This window comes from Capra hircus, chromosome 26 (genome assembly GCF_001704415.2).
Source record: "Capra hircus breed San Clemente chromosome 26, ASM170441v1, whole genome shotgun sequence".
In the NCBI taxonomy this organism is placed as follows: Eukaryota; Metazoa; Chordata; class Mammalia; order Artiodactyla; family Bovidae; genus Capra; species Capra hircus.
The window spans coordinates 37,392,860-37,411,096 of NC_030833.1; the positions used below are offsets into that span (position 1 = coordinate 37,392,860).

General features: G+C 42.4%; 1 protein-coding gene across 2 annotated transcripts in view; it reads left to right on the forward strand.

Moving 5' to 3' along the window:
- IDE (insulin degrading enzyme) overlaps nt 640-18,237 on the forward strand; it is a 100,179-nt gene continuing 82,581 nt past the window's right edge. Inside the window, exon 1 of one of the 2 annotated variants that reach the window (XM_018041406.1) lies at nt 640-811. In XM_018041406.1, the coding sequence (XP_017896895.1) occupies nt 714-811 (98 nt within the window). In that variant the 5' untranslated portion in view covers nt 640-713. The remainder of the gene's footprint in view (nt 812-18,237) is intronic. The other variant, XM_018041407.1, reaches the window with a different exon arrangement.

Consider the following 18,237-nt stretch of genomic DNA (forward strand, 5'->3'; position numbering starts at 1 on the left):
GTAGTAGCAGCAGCAGCAGCAGTACAGAGTGGTAGTTTTTATTCTGGATTTGTAAATCCAGGAAGGCCTTGTTTTGCGATGGCCGGTCCCACGTCCACCTAGGTCTTTGAAGGGTTGCTAGTTTCCCAGGGTGGAAACTGCCCCCAGGTCCCGGCCTCTCTCTGGGCGACTCTCGCGTTTAACTCCTCCCCAGTCCCCTACCCCACCGTCCACGTCCCCATCGCGCTCTAGAGGGAGCCCGCGGGCCGCACGCCAGTCGCCGATTCATTTTGTGGGAGGTCGCCTCGCCCGCTGACCTTGTTTCGGCACCTGCACCGCCGGGACCGACAGCCAATGGGGGCGCCTCCGCAAACATGGCCCCTTGTGCCCTCACAGTATTCGTGAGTCCCCTGCGCCCGGCTAACACAGACCAGAGACACACAGCCGCCCTCACGCGTGAATCCGGCGTGACCCAGCAGGGTCCCTCTTCGCCCGGGGAAGCCTGGTGGCCCGGCTCCTGCAGCTCCCGGGCTACATTCCGTCCCTCCCGCCAGCCGGTGTCTTGGCCGCCCGCCGTCCACGCCTTGTCGGGCTCCAGGGAAAACCCGGAGAGGCGGCCGCTCGGAGGCTCCCGGGAGGCGGCGCGGCGCGGCAGACTGAGCATGCGCAGTGAGCGAGGCCGGCTCGGCGCAAGAAGGAAGCGTTCGCGGTGATCCCGGCGGCTTCGCTGGGGTATGCGGTACCGGCTAGCGTGGCTGCTGCACCCCGCGCTGCCCAGCACCTTCCGCTCGGTCCTCGGCGCCCGCCTGCCGCCCTCGGAGCGCCTCTGTGGGTAAGCCGAGCGGAGCGTCCGGGCCCTCGGGGCCCGCAGGTCACGGTGGTTTGGAGCTCGGGTTGCAAAGTGGTGATTCAGCACTTAAAGCTGCCGCCGCCGCCTCCCCTCACGCCGCCGGTCCCGGCGGCCTGGGGCTCGGGCGGCCGCACCGAGGCCGCCGGGGCCCGGAAGAGCGGCTCGCCGGGCGGCAGCGAGGAGCCTTGCCCGGGAGAGAAGGGCGTCCCTCAGGCGGTGAGGACGGACGGAGGCTGTGACCCGGGTCACCCGGCGTGTGTCACAAGTGCTGGGGGCGCGGGGCACGGGCGCGGACAGTCACCTCTGCCCGCTCCCGGGAGCCGCACCGGGCCGGGCCACTCTCGGGGGAAGTCTGCCTGTGAGCGGCCAGGAACCCGAGGCGGACTGTTCCTGGCCACGGGGTAGAGGATCCGAGTCCGGGGACACTGCTTCTCACCTTCCTCTCAGCCCCGCTTGTTCCTGTGCGGACTGTTTCCACTCCCGTTTGGAAATGCCAGCCCTGGGAAGTGTAAAAGTTTGCCTGCTTCCGCCTTAGCGAGCAGCCGAGTGTTGGCTTTCCTGTGGGGGGACTGTGGGAGCCGAGAGACACCCTGGAAGCCCTTACAGTGGCTCCCCCGCTTTACACCTGAGACCACCGAGGCCAAGGGAGATGGTGCGATTTCCCCACAGATGCAGAGCTTGTGGCCAAAAGCAGGATTGGGACGCAGGTTTCTGCCATCCGGTGGCGTGCTCTCTCCACATGACTGTTCTGTGTATACTAGAAATTTTCAACGTTGTAGCGAACGCTGAATAATACCCTTTACTGTGAATAAAGGGGAATCGGCAAAGATGGGCAGTATTGTCTTGCCCTACTTAGATACAGTATTTGAACTCCTCCTCTGGTTTAAAAAATACCCTGAATCTACTAAGTGCAGGGCACAGTGATGATCCTCTGTGTAATGAACGTGGCCTGCCTTCAAAGTGGTTGGAATGGATTGAGATGCCACGAGAGTATAGCCAGTAAAAAGAGGTGTACTTGAGAGTGTCAGAAGACTGGGCAGTGTGTTTGAGAAGCACGGTTGCGGGGCAGAGATGGGGCTGTCTGGGCTGGCCTTTGAAGGAAAGGTGCGTGTGGATGGGTGTAATCTTTCCTGGGCGTGCAGGTTTGTCTGTTGGGAGCACAATGAGCAGATTAGTCACAGCCTTAAAGAATTTCCTTCGGGGAATTAGGAGGAAACAAGAACGGTGCTATAAAAGTAGAATGATGTTAGCCTGGCCTTTGGATTTGAGTTGGGCTCTTTCTAGTGAATAAAAGGTAGGGAGCCCTTAAGAGTTTTTGAGGTGGGAAGGGATGTTCATGAAGACTGCTAGTTTAGCATTTAATTTGGTGGCTCGTAAGGGAGTTGAAACTGGTTGGGACTTAGTCTTTACTGCCTGAACTAGGAGAGCAATAATGGTTCCAAAGGAGGCCATTTGCAAATGAAGAATCTGTGGAACTTTTCCCTCTCTGTTTCCCACTACACCACAGATTCCACTACAACATACAGAAAGATCCCTGAGTTGAGAGAGGGAAGTGGGGGTGCTGAACATAGGCAGGGTACCTCCCTGGGCCTCCTACGTGTAAGAACACTTATTAAAATTATTGCTAATAGGTTCTACAGAATTTGTGATTTTTAAAGAAAGCATCAATTTTAAGTTTACACAACTACAACGTTTGTAAGTTCTACTTATAATTCGATTTTCTTTGTTTTTTCTCCTGTTCTTCACTTTCACTGATGAAGCCCAGAGCATGGGTTGAAGAACCAGAACTTCAAAGTAAAGTGGTTCTCAGAGAGGGAAATTGGAGATTCAAAGCACAATAATTGAGATCATCCATCTAGAAAGCTCTTCACTAAAAATTACTGGCTGAGGCTAGTAAGGAAAATGCAGGTCCAATCAAAGGGGTCATGGTGTAGTTTTCGGAAGGAACATACTAACATCTGAAGTTATCATATATTTAAATCTTGAGGAAGGTAATCAGTCTTACTTTCCATAATAGGAATGGTTTAAAAGATATGGTTATGTAGCTGTTTACTGGAAGAACTGAGATTTAACCCAGGTCTGTATGGTGCCAGAGCATGAGCTCTGAACTGTTATTCTTCCTCTGAACTGTAGTATTGGAGGAGACTCTTGAGAGTCCCTTGGACAGCAGGCAGATCAAACCAGTCAATCCTAAAGGAAATCAACCCTGAATATTCCTTGGAAGGATTGATGCTGAAGCTGAAGCTCCAATACTTTGGCCGCTTGATGCAAAGAACTGACTCATTGGAAAAGACCCTGATGCTGGGAAAGATTGAAGGCAGGTGGAGAAGGGGGTGACAGAGGATGAGATGGTTGGATGGCAGCACTGACTCAATGGACATGAGTTTGACCAAACTCCAGGAGATAGTGAATGACAGGGAAGCCTGGTGTGCTGCAGTCCTTGGGGTCTCAAAGAGTCGGGCACTACTTAGCCACTGAACAACAATTGCCAATGTTTGGCCATTTCTTTTCTGTTCTAATCTGTTGAGAAAGAGGTGGTCTTAAGGCATTTGTATAAGATCAGTTCATTTAGAAAGCAGCCTCATTGTTCCCTTTGTAGCCATATTGGATAAGTTGGGACTCTGCCAAATTATCTTAACCTGGGGGAACCTGCAGGTTGCCCAGTCACTGGCAACCGCTTGAAACACCTAAGCATCAATCATCTCACTTTACCAGTAGCTCTATTTGCATTTCTTTGTTCTACTGGCTTAAGCAATAGTGGTATGACATTCAGACTTTTAAACCACTTTCAACCAAAACAATGACTTTTTAGCTGTTTAAAAGGACAAGATGCCCTTGAATATCTTTAGCCACACACTAAAAAAGTTACATTCTACTGTCTGCCTTAAAGGTTAGAGTTGGGGACGGTCTCATTAGGTAGTAATGTAGGGAGCAGAAACTCAGTATATGTTTCCTTGAGAATTGGCATCCTTTCCATTTTTTGTTTGGTATTTTAGCTCTCTTAAACTAGGTACCACAGGCTCAGCCTACCTTTCAGCCAGGATGATAAGGCTAAAGCACCCTCCTTCCATAGCGTTAGCTCCTTTAAGGTATGCTGGGCTCTGGAGGCTTGGGTGGGGTATTCCTAATTGGCTTGTTTTTGCCCTCACTCTTTTCTGTCTGTTCCTTCAGCCTTACTTAAGTATCAATATTCTGTAGTGATCATTCACTGTGCTCAGTGCTCTGGGGATCCAGGGCCAGTTGATAAATTCTGTCCTCAAGGAGCATTCGGTCAAATTGGATTGAGTAGTTTCACTCCTTCATCTCTGACATTTTACGGAACATCTCTACTTTGGTGTTCTGTTCCTTCTTTCAGTTTATTTTGAAAAGCAACTCTATTATTATAACAGTATTCTTTTAAAATGGTACTTGTAAAATTCTTATAGGGTTAAAAGCTATAACAGCTTTTCCTCCCAAAGAACTATGTATTAAATATTTTCTCTTTGCCTATTAAGAATATGTTACTTAAAAAGAAGTGTGATTCATGAGCTGTTCCCTGAGGGGAAGCTATCACACTGCCTGACTTTTATCCCATGAATGAATCAGTGGTCTTCCTTCAAAACTGGTTTTCTCTGTTGATTTTCCTAGTTTTGCATATGTTGGTGTTATCATTTCCTTAGTTTAGCTTGAAAATTGGAGTAATCTTTGAATCTCTTTCCCCTTCACTGCCTATTCCCAAGATCAGACTGTTGAATCTTTCATCCTAAAGTTTCTTGGAGTAAACTTTTTCATCAGAATCGCAGTTCAGGCCATACTAAATCTTCTGTGACATCTCACAGCTACAAGATTTATATTTTTTTCCCAGCCTCCTGTCTCCCTATTAGTTGATCCTTATCATCACATTAGTCCTACTAATATACCACTTTTCCCATGCTATTGACTTGTTTAGACACCACCAGTGGTTTTGCCCTATTTCAAGATGGAAGTCCAGACTTCTTTTTTTTGTTTTAAATCCAAACTCCCTGACCCAGCATTTAGGCATCTCATAAGCTGGCTTTAGCCCAACTTTTCCACCTAACTTCACTCGTCTCTAGTCAGACTCACTAAATTACTGATTCTTGCATGTGACCTGTTCATTCCTATTCTAGAATGCCCTTCCCTCTTTTCTTTATATGATTAAATCTCTCCTCCTTTTTAGACACTATAGAGGTCACACAGTTATCTTTCCTTTTTCTGAACTTAATGATTTTAAGATGTTTTGAAATATTTATTTGACATTTAACCATATACTGCCTCACTTATATACTCTCTTAATTATTTAATATTATACATGTCAGAGTATATAGGATGAAAAAGAATAACAAAATGAATACCTGTGTAGTCACCATGCAGGTAAGGAAATTTCAGTAACTTTGAAGCCCTCTGTGCTCACCTCCCGTGAAGAGATGATGTTATCCTATATTTGGATAATCATTCCTTGATTTTTCTTTATTGTTTTAGTAATTTTAATATATTCCTAAGCAGTGCATCATTTAGTTTTATCTGCTTTTGACCTTTATGGAAAATTTTCTTCTCTGAGTTACTTCTTTTCATTTAACATTGTTTCTGAGATTCATTCACATAGATTTATGTGTTCAATGTTGAAAGATAATCTTATGTGACTATGTCACTAATTATTTTTCTCTTCTGTTGTTGATGGAGATTTGAGTTGTTTCTTTTTTTAAAATTTCCTATCTCAATATGTGGTAGGCTTAACCCAGTACCCAGTCCTCTCTACCTACATTCACTAGGATGCTCATCCAGTCGCATGTACATGCTTTGTCCCATTTGTGCTTATTTAAATGTAAATTAACTAAAATTAACAATTCTGTGCCTTAATCACCCTATCCACATTTCAAGTCATAAGTGTCTTGTGGCTGCCATAAGGAGCAGTGCAGATACAGAATATACCCATCATCATAGAAGTTTTATAAAGCTGGCCGGATGTGTATTTGGACGATTGTCAAATATATATCTCTAGCCAGAACCTCTCCCCTGAATTTCAGATTGAGGTAAGAAATTTCCTGCCCTACATTTTCCTTTGGATGTCTGATATACATCCTAAACTGATCATACCCCAAACCTGTCTCCAAATCTTCTACCTCAAAACCTGCTCCTGCCACAGTCTTCTCCCTTATCTCAGTTAGACATCTCTGCTCTTCCACTTGTTTAGGGCCAGCAACTTGGAATCATCCTTAACTACTTCTTTGTTCCCATGTCCCTCATCCAGTCAGCCTGTGTATCCATATTCAGACTCTTGTCACCACCTGCACCCTTGTACCCGGCCTACTGTAATAACCTCTTTACTGGCTTCCTTGCTTCTGCACTTGCCATTCTACGTGTAGCCTGCTCCTGTCACCACTGGCAGCATGATCTGTCTGCCAAGTCATATATCTTTGCTGGGGAATATAGGAAAGTGTTGATCCCCATTTTGTTCAGATTTAAAGTCCTTTTACTGGTCAAGCAGGTCCTGTGGGGTCTGGCCTTTCGATACCTCTCTGATGTTATCTCCAAAATGCTCTCACCTCATCCATTCACACCAGCCTCCTTGCTTCACTCCATCTTGCTCAGATTATTTGCACTCTTGTCCTGCCCAGAATGCTCGTGTACCAGTGAGATGACAGTGGGCTTCACAGAGAAAATGGTATTTGAGCAAATGTCTTTGAAGGAGATATAAGATTTGGATGGACAGAGAGGGGAAAGAGAATATTTTAGATAGAAGGAATGGTATTAGCAGAGGCTCAGAAGTATATTGTCCAGTTCACGATATAGTCAAGGGACGATGAGATTTTATCCTAGAGCAAATAGCTTCAGATCCTTTTGAGTGGTAGAGTGACATATGTAAGCTGTGTTTTTGGATGATTAATCTGGCTGTTGTGGGAAGCACAGTGGAAATGCAGGCAGAGCTCTACAAAGGATAAAGAAGCAGTGCAAATAACGAGGAAGGAGAGTGTCTGCAGAAGATACGTGTGAAAGAAGATGGAGCAGCTTTGATTGGGTATGGGAGGAGGTGGAGGAGTCGAAGAGGCCCAAGAACTTGGGCCTGAGTAACTTTGAAATTAGCTAGGAGGGAGCACCACGCATGCTAAATCCCTTCAGTTATGTCCAACTCTTTGCAACTCCAGCTGTAGCCCTCCAGGCTCCTCTGTCCGTGGAATTCTCCAGGCAAGAATACTGGAGTGGATTGCTACACCCTCCTCCAAGGGATCTTCCTGTCCCAGGGATCGAACCCACGTCTGTTATGTCTCCTGCACTGGCAGCAGGTTCTTTACCACTAGGACCACCTGAGTAGGGCTTCCCAGGTGGCTCAGCGGTAAAGAATCTGCCTGCCAACCAGAAGATGCAGGCTCGATCGTTGTGTCAGGAACATCCCCTGGAAAAGGAAATGGCAACTCACTCCAGTGTTCTTGCCTAGAGAATCCCATGGACAGAGGAACCTGGTGGGCTACAGTCCATGGGGTCGCAAAGAGTCAGACATGACTTAGCAACTAAACAACCACCACCACCAGTGTAGGAAAGGCTCTTCTGGAATGATTCAGCTGTAGGCAGAGGGAAAAGTCCAGCCAGGTGAGGCTTCAGTGCTGCCGGCTGGGTGACTGGTGCTCTAAAGGCATACCAAGAGGATGGGTTTGTCAGGTGCGGCAGTGGAGCAAAATAAAATAAAGATTAAAGAAAAAATCATAATGATCCTTTGCCCAGCATTACAAGCTACTCTATTTTAGGATGTATAGAGTTATATCTGGGGCCGGCAGCTCTGAAGGAGCAAGAGCCCCTGTAATGGTGTTCCTGGCACATAGTACTGTGTCTCGCTCATAGTAGGAATTCATTATTTGTTGGATGAATTTGACAGGGACCTGGGCTCCTGGAAATAGGAAGCCCTAGTGATAAATGTGGCAACCCACTCCAGTGTTCTTGCCTGGAGAATCCCAGGGACAGGGAAACCTGGTGAGCTGCCGTCTATGGGGTCGCACAGAGTCGGACACGACTGAAGTGACTTAGCAGCAACGGCAGCAGCAGCAGTGATAAATATCGGAGAAGGCGATGGCACCCCACTTCAGTCCTCGTGCCTGGAAAATCCCATGAACAGAGAAGCCTGGTAGGCTGCAGTCCATGAGATCACTAAGAGTCGGACACGACTGAGCGACTTCACTTTCACTTTTCACTTTCATGCATTGGAGAAGGAAATGGCACCCCACTCCAGTGTTCTTGCCTGGAGAATCCCAGGGACGGGGGAGCCTGGTGGGCTGCCGTCTATGGGGTCGCACAGAGTCAGACACGACTGAAGCGACTTAGCAGCAGCAGCAGCAGTGATAAATGTAATTCAACTTTTGCTTACAGTTCACCATTTCTGTACTCTAAATGTCAGTGTAGCCAGTAACTAGTATTTGTGTGTGTGTGTGTTTCTTATTATAAAGAAATTAGAGGCTGTAGTGTATTTCCAAGATTTCTTCCTGGTCTGAGTTATTCACAGAGACAAAGTTGGCTTCAAAAGGAATAGGACATGAGATAGCACAGTGTGGTGGAAAAGAGCTCTACCTACAAAGGCTCAATTCAACTGGACTCTAGTCTTGGTTTGCCATGAGCTTGGCTGTGTGATTGTGGGTTGTTGGACCTGATCATCTTTAAAGTTCCTGCTAACTCCATGAATCTGAGACCTCATGTTGATAAAAGCTCTAATCTCCGTTGGAACCTCAGAAGGAATTTTGCCTTGCTCTTTAGCTGTGCCTTGGAGAAGGCAATGGCACCCCACTCCAGTACTCTTCCAGAAAATCCCATGGGCGGAGGAGCCTGGTAGGCTGCAGTCCATGCGGTTGCTAAGAGTCGGACACGACTGAGTGACTTCCCTTTCACTTTTCACTTTCATGCATTGGAGAAGGAAATGGCAACCCACTCCATTGTTCTTGCCTAGAGAATCCCAGGGATAGGGGAGCCTGGTGAGCTGCCGTCTTGGGGTCCACAGAGTCAGACATGACTGAAGTGACTTAGCAGCAGCAGCAGCTAGCTGTGCCTTGGATCTGAGAATAAGCAGGTTCTCATAATCATTTGAAATCATGATGCTGGTATAATTGAATTGCTGGCAGTAGAGATTGTGTTGTTTTATGAAGTGATATATAATAAATAATATTCCTTTGACAACTCATCTGATATGTATCAACATTTGTAGTCAATTGGGGCTCTTAATTGTTTTAATTGTTTAAGTATCTCTAGTTTCCTTTGTAGTGTAACAATAAAGCCTCAATCAAGATCAGTTTATGAGGAAGGTAATAATGCCTTTTTTTGTATGTAATTTATTTTATTTTTAAAATTTTTATTGAAGTATAGTTGCTTTACAGATAATACTTCTTATTATCTGAGGTTTCTGTTACAGAAATCTATCTTGCAATAGTAACTGGATAAAAAATATCCAACAATTCGGTGGCCAGCATAATGGGCCCTGCAACTCATTTTTTTAAAATATAAGTTTATTTTAATTGGAGGATAATTACTTTGCAATATTGTATTGTTTTGCCATACATCAACATGAATCCGCCACAGGTATACACATGTTCCCCATCCTGAACCTCCCTCCCTCCTCCCTCCCCATACCATCCCTCTGGGTCATCCCAGTGCACCAGCCCCAAGCATCTAGTATCCAGCATTGAACCTGGGCTGGTGATTCGTTTCACATATGATATTATACATGTTTCAATGCCGTTCTCCCAAATCATTCCACCCTCTCCCTCTCCTACAGAGTCCAAAAGACTGTTCTATACATCTGTGTCTCTTTCGCTGCCTTGCATACAGGGTTATCATTACCATCTTTCTAAATTCCATATATATGTGTTAGTATACTGTATTGGTGTTTTTCTTTCTGGCTTACTTCACTCTGTATAATAGGCTCCAGTTTCATCCACCTCATTAGAACTGATTCAAATGTATTCTTTTTTTGTTGTTGTTGTTGAAGGTTTTTCTGTTTTTAAATTTTTATTTATTTATTTATTTATTTAATTTTAAAATCTTTAATTCTTACATGCGTTCCCAAACATGAGCCCCCCTCCCACCTCCCTCCCCATAACATCTTTCTGGGTCATCCCCATGCACCAGCCCCAAGCATGCTGTATCCTGCGTCAGACACAGACTGGTGATTCGATTCTTACATGATAGTATACATGTTAGAATGCCATTCTCCCAAATCATCCCACCCTCTCCCTCTCCCTCTGAGTCCAAACGTCCGTTATACACATGTGTCTTTTTTGCTGTCTTGCATACAGGGTCGTCATTGGCATCTTTCTAAATTCCATATGTATGTGTTAGTATACTGTATTGGTGTTTTTCTTTCTGGCTTACTTCACTCTGTATAATCGGCTCCAGTTTCATCCATCTGATCAGAACTGATTCAAATGAATTCTTTTTAACGGCTGAGTAATACTCCATTGTGTATATGTACCATAGCTTTCTTATCCATTCATCTGCTGATGGACATCTAGGTTGCTTCCATGTCCTGGCTAACTCATTTGTTTTTGTTTTTGGTTTTTGGTTTTTTTTTTCTGTCTACAAAAGAAAGTGGCTTGTGGGGCAAGCCTAGTGTATAATTGATTTTCTTAAGGAATGAGATTCTGGATTCACTACTTGAACTGGTGATTTTTTTTTTCTTTTTGAAGAACACATGGCATTCTACATGCATGTTAAACATCAAACATCCTGCTTTTTAAGGAAAAACATAACGAATCTATTTAATATATAGCTAGTTTACAAAATTTTATATTTATCAAAGTGATACAGGCAGTTTTTAAGAGTTCGATAGTACTAAAAGGTTTACAGCAAAAATCAGCAGTTCCCTCTCTTACCCTGTCCCTTACTTTATGCTCTCCATAGGCAACCACATTCAACTCTTTAAGCTTTTTATTTTGAAATTTATTTTAATGTTTTGAAATAATATGCTAATACTGTTATTCTTTGATTTCTTAATTTTAGAAATTATCTGTTGATTTGTTTTTACAGTAGATGGAGATTTAATTTTTTTTTTGGCCGCACCTTGAAGCTTGTGGGATCTTAGTTCCCCAACCAGAGCTTGAGCTTGGGCCCTTGGCAGTGAAAGCGCAGAGTCCTAACCACTGGACCGCCAGGGAATTCCCTAGATCAAGATTTAACTCTCTTCCCTTATCCATCCTTTTCATAAGTTATATCACAAATTTTGGATATAGTAGTCTTCTGTATTTACATTATTATGACTTTGCAAATACTATTCACTACCAGGCTAAATAGTGTAATCTGATTACATTCTTTTTCTTGTTCATATTTTTTGTCTTGGCCTTTTGTCATTTTTTGTTTACTTATAATATTCCTGCTTTCCAATTGCTCCCACAGCCACTTAGTACAATTTCCCACATGACCAAACATTAAATGATCTATTGATTCCGTGTTTTTCCCTTGGAGGCTTTCCTTCCAGACACTTTAACTTCAGCTGCAGTCTGGACTAGTTTTGCTCCAGGCCTTTAGCAAAGTGGTTGCCTGGAATTTCCCTTTGTTTCTCTCCTGTACCGAATCTGTTTCCTGAATCTCATATTTTGTTCTATCTTGGTTTGCTCCTTCATTCAAAAGATACCTGGAGTATTTGAAACATGTATTCTAGTAACTACTTGAGAAAGAGAGCATGTACAAGATAACTTTTTAAAAGATCTAATGATTTCCTAAACTGAAAAGCATAGATCTGAGTTTTAGTATGAATCTACATATCTGTAGAATAAATCTACAGAGATGAGAGAGAGGATCTGAATGGCTTTTACTTTTCCATCTGGCACTAGAGTTGTAGAATTCTGAATACTTGAGAATTAAATGATTTTACAGATTAATTAGCAAATGATGAAAGGAACAAATTTTTGAAGAGACCCTTTGTGGAACTTTGACAAGAAAAGACGTAAAACTTTGTTTTTTCTCCATTCTTTCAGTTGTTCTTTGCAGACTTCCACTATATTTTTTTCGTTTCAGCTTTTTGAGGTATAACTGACATACAGAATGGTGTAAGTCTTTAGGTATACAGCATAATGATTTGATTTACATATATCCTGAAATGATTACTACAGTAAGTTTACTGAACCTCCATTATTTCATATAAATACAAAATTAAAGAAATAGAAAAGAATATTTCTCCTTGTGATGTGAATGCTTAGGGTTTACTCTTAAAACTTTCACATATCGTATTCAGTTCAGTTCAGTCGCTCAGTCGTGTCTGACTCTTTGCAACCCCATGAACCGCAGCTCGCCAGGCCTCCCTGTCCATCACCAACTCCCGGAGTTTACTCAAACACATGTCCATTGTGTTGGTGATGCCATCCAGCCATCTCATCCTCTGTCGTCCCTTTCTCCTTCTGCCCTCAATCTTTCCCAGCATCAGGGTCTTTTCCAATGAGTCAGCTCTTCGCATGAGGTGGCCAAAGTATTGGAGTTTCAGCTTCAACATCAGTCCCTCCAATGAACACTCAGGCCTGATCTCCTTTAGGATGGGCTGGTTGGATCTCCTTGCAGTCCAAGGGACTCTCGAGTCTTCTCCAACACCACAGTTCAAAAACATCAATTCTTTGGCATTCAGCTTTCTTTATAGTCCAACTCTCACATCCATACATGACTATTGGAAAAACCATAGCCTTGACTAACGGACCTTTGCTGGCAAAGTAATGTGTCTGCCTTTTAATATGCTCCCTTTTAATATGTCTAGGTTGGTCATAACTTTCCTTCCAGGGAACAAGCATCTTTTAATTTCATGGCTGCAATCACCATCTGCAGTGATTTTGGAGCCCAGAAAAATAAAGTGAGCCACTGTTTCCACTTTTTCCCCATCTATTTGCCATAAAGTGATGGAACTGGATGCCATGATCTTAGTTTTCTGAATGTTGAGCATTAAGCCAACTTTTTCACTCTCCTCTTTGACTTTCATCAAGAGGCTCTTTAGTTCTTCTTCACTTTCTGCCATAACGATGGTGTCATCTGCATATCTGAGGTTATTGATATTTCTCCCGGCAATCTTGATTCTACCTTGTGCTTCCTCCAGCCCAGCATTTCTCATGATGTGCTCTGCACAGAAGTTAAATAAGCAGGGTGACAATATACAGCCTTGACATACTCCTTTTCCTATTTGGAACCAGTCTGTTGTTCCATGTCCAGTTCTAACTGTTGCTTCCTGACCTGCATACAGGTTTCTCAAGAGGCAGGTCAGGTGGTCTGGTATGCCCATCACTTTGATAATTTTCCACAGTTTATTGTAATCCACACAGTCAAAGGCTTTGGCGTAGTCAATAAAGCAGAAACAGATGTTTTTCTGGAACTCTCTTGCTTTTTCCATGATCCAGTGGATGTTGGCAATTTGATCTCTGGTTCCTCTGCCTTTTCTAAAACCAGCTTGAACATCTGGAAGTTCACGGTTCACATATTGGTAAAGCCTGGCTTGGAGAATTTTGAGCATTACTTTACTAGCATGTGAGATGAGTACAATTTTGTGGTAGTTTGAGCATTCTTTGGCATTGCCTTTCTTTGGGATTGGAATGAAAACTGACCTTTCCAGTCCTGTGGCCACTGCTGAGTTTTCCAAATTTGCTGGCATATTGAGTGCAGCACTTTCACAGTATCATCTTTCAGGATTTGAAATAGCTCTACTGGAATTCCATCACCTCCACTAGCTTTGTTCGTAGTGATGCTTTCTAAGGCCCACCTGCCTTCACATTCCAGAATGTCCGGCTCTAGGTGAGTGTGAGTGATCACACCATCGTTATTATCCGGGTCGTGAAGATCTTTTTTGTACAGTTCTTTGTATTCTTGCCACCTCTTAATATCTTCTGCTTCTGTTAGGTCCATACCATTTCTGTCCTTTATCGAGCCCATCTTTGCATGAAATGTTCCCTTGGTATCTCTAATTGAAGAAGTGTCTAGTCTTTCACATTCTGTTCTTTTCCTCTATTTCTTTGCATTGATCGCTGAGGAAGGCTTTCTCATCTCCTTGCTATTCTTTGGAACTCTGCATTCAAATGGGTGTATCTTTCCTTTTCTCCTTTGCTTTTCACTTCCCTTCTTTTCGCAGCTATTTGTAAGGCCTCCTTAGACAGCCATTTTGCTTTTTTGTTTCTTTTCCATGGGGATGGTGTTGTTCCTATCTCCTGTACACTGTCACGAACCTCCATCCATAGTTCATCAGGCACTCTATCAGATCTAGCCCCTTAAATCTATTTCTCAATTCCACTGTATAGTCATAAGGGATTTGATTTAGGTCATAACTGAATGGACTAGTGGTTTTCCCTACTTTCTTCAATTTAAGTCTGATTTGGCAATAAGGAGTTTATGCTCTGAGACACAGTTCACTCCTGGTCTTATTTTTGCTGACTGTATAGAGTTTCTCCATCTTTGGCTGCAAAGGATGTAATCAGTCTGATTTCAGTGCTGACCATCTGGTGATGTTCATGTGCAGCATAGAACAGTGTTAATTATATTTGTCATGCTGTAAATTATATTCCTAGTACCTGTTTATCTCATAACTGGAAATGTGTACCTTTTGACTATCTTCATACAATTCCGCCTTCCCCCATCCCTCTGCCTCTAGTTACCGCAAATCTGGTCTCTTTATCCAGAAGTTTGTTTTTGAAATGTAATTGATCTCCAACATTGTTAGTTGCTGTTACACGACATTATAAATTGATATTTCTATACATTTTAAATGATCATCACAGTAAGTGTAGTTACCATCTCCCATCATACAAAGATAGTATATAATTATTGAATATATTCCCCACACTGTACATTACATACCCATGACTCATTTATTTTACAACTGGGAATTTGTGCCTCTTAATCTCCCACACTTATCTCTCTTTTCCCCACCGACCCACTCCCCTCTGGCAACCACCTGTTTGTTCTCTATATCTGTGATTCTGTTTCTGGTTGTTCATTTGTTTTGTTTTTAAGATTCTACATACAAATGAAATCATATAGTATTTGTCTTTCTCTCTGACTTATTTGGCTTAGCGTAATACTGTCTAGGTCCACCCATGTTGTTGCAAATGACAAGATTTTATTCTTTTTTATATAGTTGAGTGATATTCCATTGTGTGTGATATACACACACACATATACATTTATCTCATATCTTTATTAATCTATTGATGTGCACTTAGATTACTCATAACTTGGCTATTGTAAATCATTTTATAATGAAATGATATATTCAATAAGGGATTACTATGCAAAATGTACAAAGAACTCATACAAGTCAACATCAAAATATACAACCTGATCAAAAAATGGGCAGAGAGTCTAATAGATGCTTATCCAAAGAAGACATAAAGATGGCCAACAGGCACATGAAAAGATGCTCATTGTCACTAATCATCAGGAATGCAAATCAGAACCATGATGAGGTATCACCTCAGATCTGTCAAGATGACTATTATTAAAAAGACAACAAATTAAAAATGTTAGGATGTGGAGAAAAGAACCCTCGTTCACTGCTGGTGGGAATCAAATCGGTGCAGCTGCTTTGAGCCTCCACCAGTGGATCTTTGCAGCACTGTTTACTGTGCTTAATGGTAGTTATTTCCCTCTTTATTTATTAATTAAAATTCTGTGAGAAATAACTTTCTCCCTCCTTTGTTCACTTATTTATTCATTTTTATTGGTATAGATTCACAGATACTTTTTCTATTGGTTAAAATTCACTGCTGCTATTATTTGTTACACAAATTGTTCTAGCTTTGGCCATTAGGAGCATCTTTGGGTTGGCTACTGTGTACTTTCAATAAGCTCCCATCTCTTTTAGAGAAGTTCTTTACTTTTGGCTCCACAAGATGTTTCAGGCTCATCTTGTATTTTCTTGCCCTTGCCCTGAGGTCAACCGCTTGTTTCCTTTTGGTGGAAAATGATGTTTAATGATCACGATCTGGGCATTAGATGTAGTTACAGTCACTGAGGTGTTATTGCTCTTAGTGGATAGTCTAGCTACCCTCATACATGCACATATTTATATTTCTAAATCTCTGTGTATCCCAAGTCATGAGTTTGTGTTGATATCTCTGATTCTAATTTAGTATTAAAAAGCTTATTTTAGTCTTTTCTTTTTCCTTATTTAGAATTTCTTCTTCTGACATTGAGTATACTGAATTTCATTATCTACAGTTTGTTTACTTATTTGATCAGTTCTGGTATACATATAAGGTACTTTCATAATTGCTAACCTATACCTCTGTAGGAAACACTTTTGATAACTATATCACAACATTTACATACAGCTCCTTCTATATTGTATCCAATCAAAATACTGTTTCCCAAATAGTTGTTAGTTTATTTCTTTCCCACTCTTTTCAGTATAATTATGTTAATTTCTTATACAGCTAGTTTCTCTTATTAGTATTTTTATTTTATTTAGTATTATTATTTTGCACATTCACATTGACTGATTTAATGTCTTGTTTTTATTGCAAAAAATACATATATTGTGACTTACCATTTTAACCATTTTTAAGTGTGCAGTTCAGTGGCACTAACTGTATCACATCAGTGTAATTACTTTGTTTGCAACCATCACAGCCCTCCACCTCCAGAACTTTTTCATTTCCCAAACTGAAACCCTGTCCGACAAACTCCCAGTTCCCCCTTCCCTTCAGCCCCCAGTGACCACGATTCTGCCTTCTGTCCCTGTCTCTGTCTACCTTAGATATCACATATAAGTGGAATCAGACAGTCTTTGTCCTTTTGTGACTAGGTTGCTTCACTTAATATAACGTCTTCAAGATTCATTCATGTTGAGATCCTGTAAACTGTACTTGTCAGAGTCTTGGGAATTCTTGATATTATCACTGCCTCTAAGGGGCCCTGAGACGGGGACTCTTGACTTCGCTGCTCCTCTTGAGCCAGAATAGTTTTATGACTTCTATATCTATAAGGTTTCAGTAGAGGAAAGCATATTTTAAAAAAATAGTTTAAGAATCACATTATGAATAGTATTCAAGCCTCTACTTTAATACTTGGTGATCAGGTACTTCTAACAGGACCTGGTCAGTGAAGACTGTGTTCTAACTGTTCATTAGTTACATAAGCGTCAGGAACTGTCCTTATGTCTTCCACCATTAGACTTAGTTTTGCCTGCTGAGGCAACACAAAGTGGGTTCACTCGTTTTCCTAATAGCCTTGAATATTTGAACATTGCTTTTATGGACTGGTGATGGTATTGTGAAAGAGTCCATTCTGATACGGATCCTTTGAGGACTGGGCGAGAATGTAGATAATTATTCTTTGGCTTGCATTGCTTTTGGGATTCTGGAATCACAAGACCTGGAACCTGCCATTTACCTCTGTGTGACCTGGTAATCATTATTGCCCTATTCAAGCACTTTTCTTCAGCAGCAGAATGAAGAGAATAATAATATTTATCACACAAGTTTGTGGTGAGAATGAAATTAGGAAATGCATGTAGTGTGTATGTCTTCATCATAAGTTAAGTGTTCAGTGAATGCAAACTAATGACAATAACAATGCAACCAGTGCTATGAAGAGCAGAAGTGTTACGCATTTATTTAGTTTTTGAATGCAACAGCAGGGCTATAAGTTCAAAGTTGTAGGCAGCCACCTAGATGGGGCTTTAGGGAGAAGTTTTTGTTTTTAAGTCTGTATCTAAATAGAATCAGTGTATTTAAAAACAGACACATCACTTTGCAGACAAAGGTCCATATTGTCAAAGCTATGGTTTTTCCGGTAGTCATGTGTGGATGTGAGGGCTGGGCCATATAAAAGGTTGAGAACTGAAGAATTGATGCTTTCGAACTGTGGTGCCAGAGAAGACTCTTGAGAGTCCCTTGGGCTGCAGGATCAAACCAGTCAATCCTACAGGATGTCAACCCTGAATATTCATTGGAAAGACTGATGCTGAAGCTCCAATACTTTGGTTACCTGATGTGAAGAGTCGACTCACTGGAAAAGGCCTTGATGCTGGAAAAGACTGAAGGCAAAATGAGAAGGAGCGGCAGAGGATAAGATTAGATAGGATCACTGATTCAATGGACATGAATTTGATCAGACTCCAAGAGATAGTGAAGGATAGGGGAGCCTGCCGGGCTGTAGTCCATGGGGTCACAAAGGGTCAGACATGACTTAGCGACTGAACATCAACAACAAACCCGTTCAAGTCCACTGAGTTTTATCTCTTCAAAGATTCTTTCTTTACTGAGCTGAAAGTATTCAATACAAAGAATAAAGATGACTTAATAGTCTACTATCCAGAGATAGGACTTGCCTAGTAGCTCAGATGGTAAAGAATCCACCTGCAATGCAGGAGATAGTGCAATCCCTGGTTTGGGAAGATGCTCTGGAGGAGGGCATGGCATCCCACTCCAGTATTCTTGCCTGGAGAATCCCCATGGATAGAGGAGCCTGGC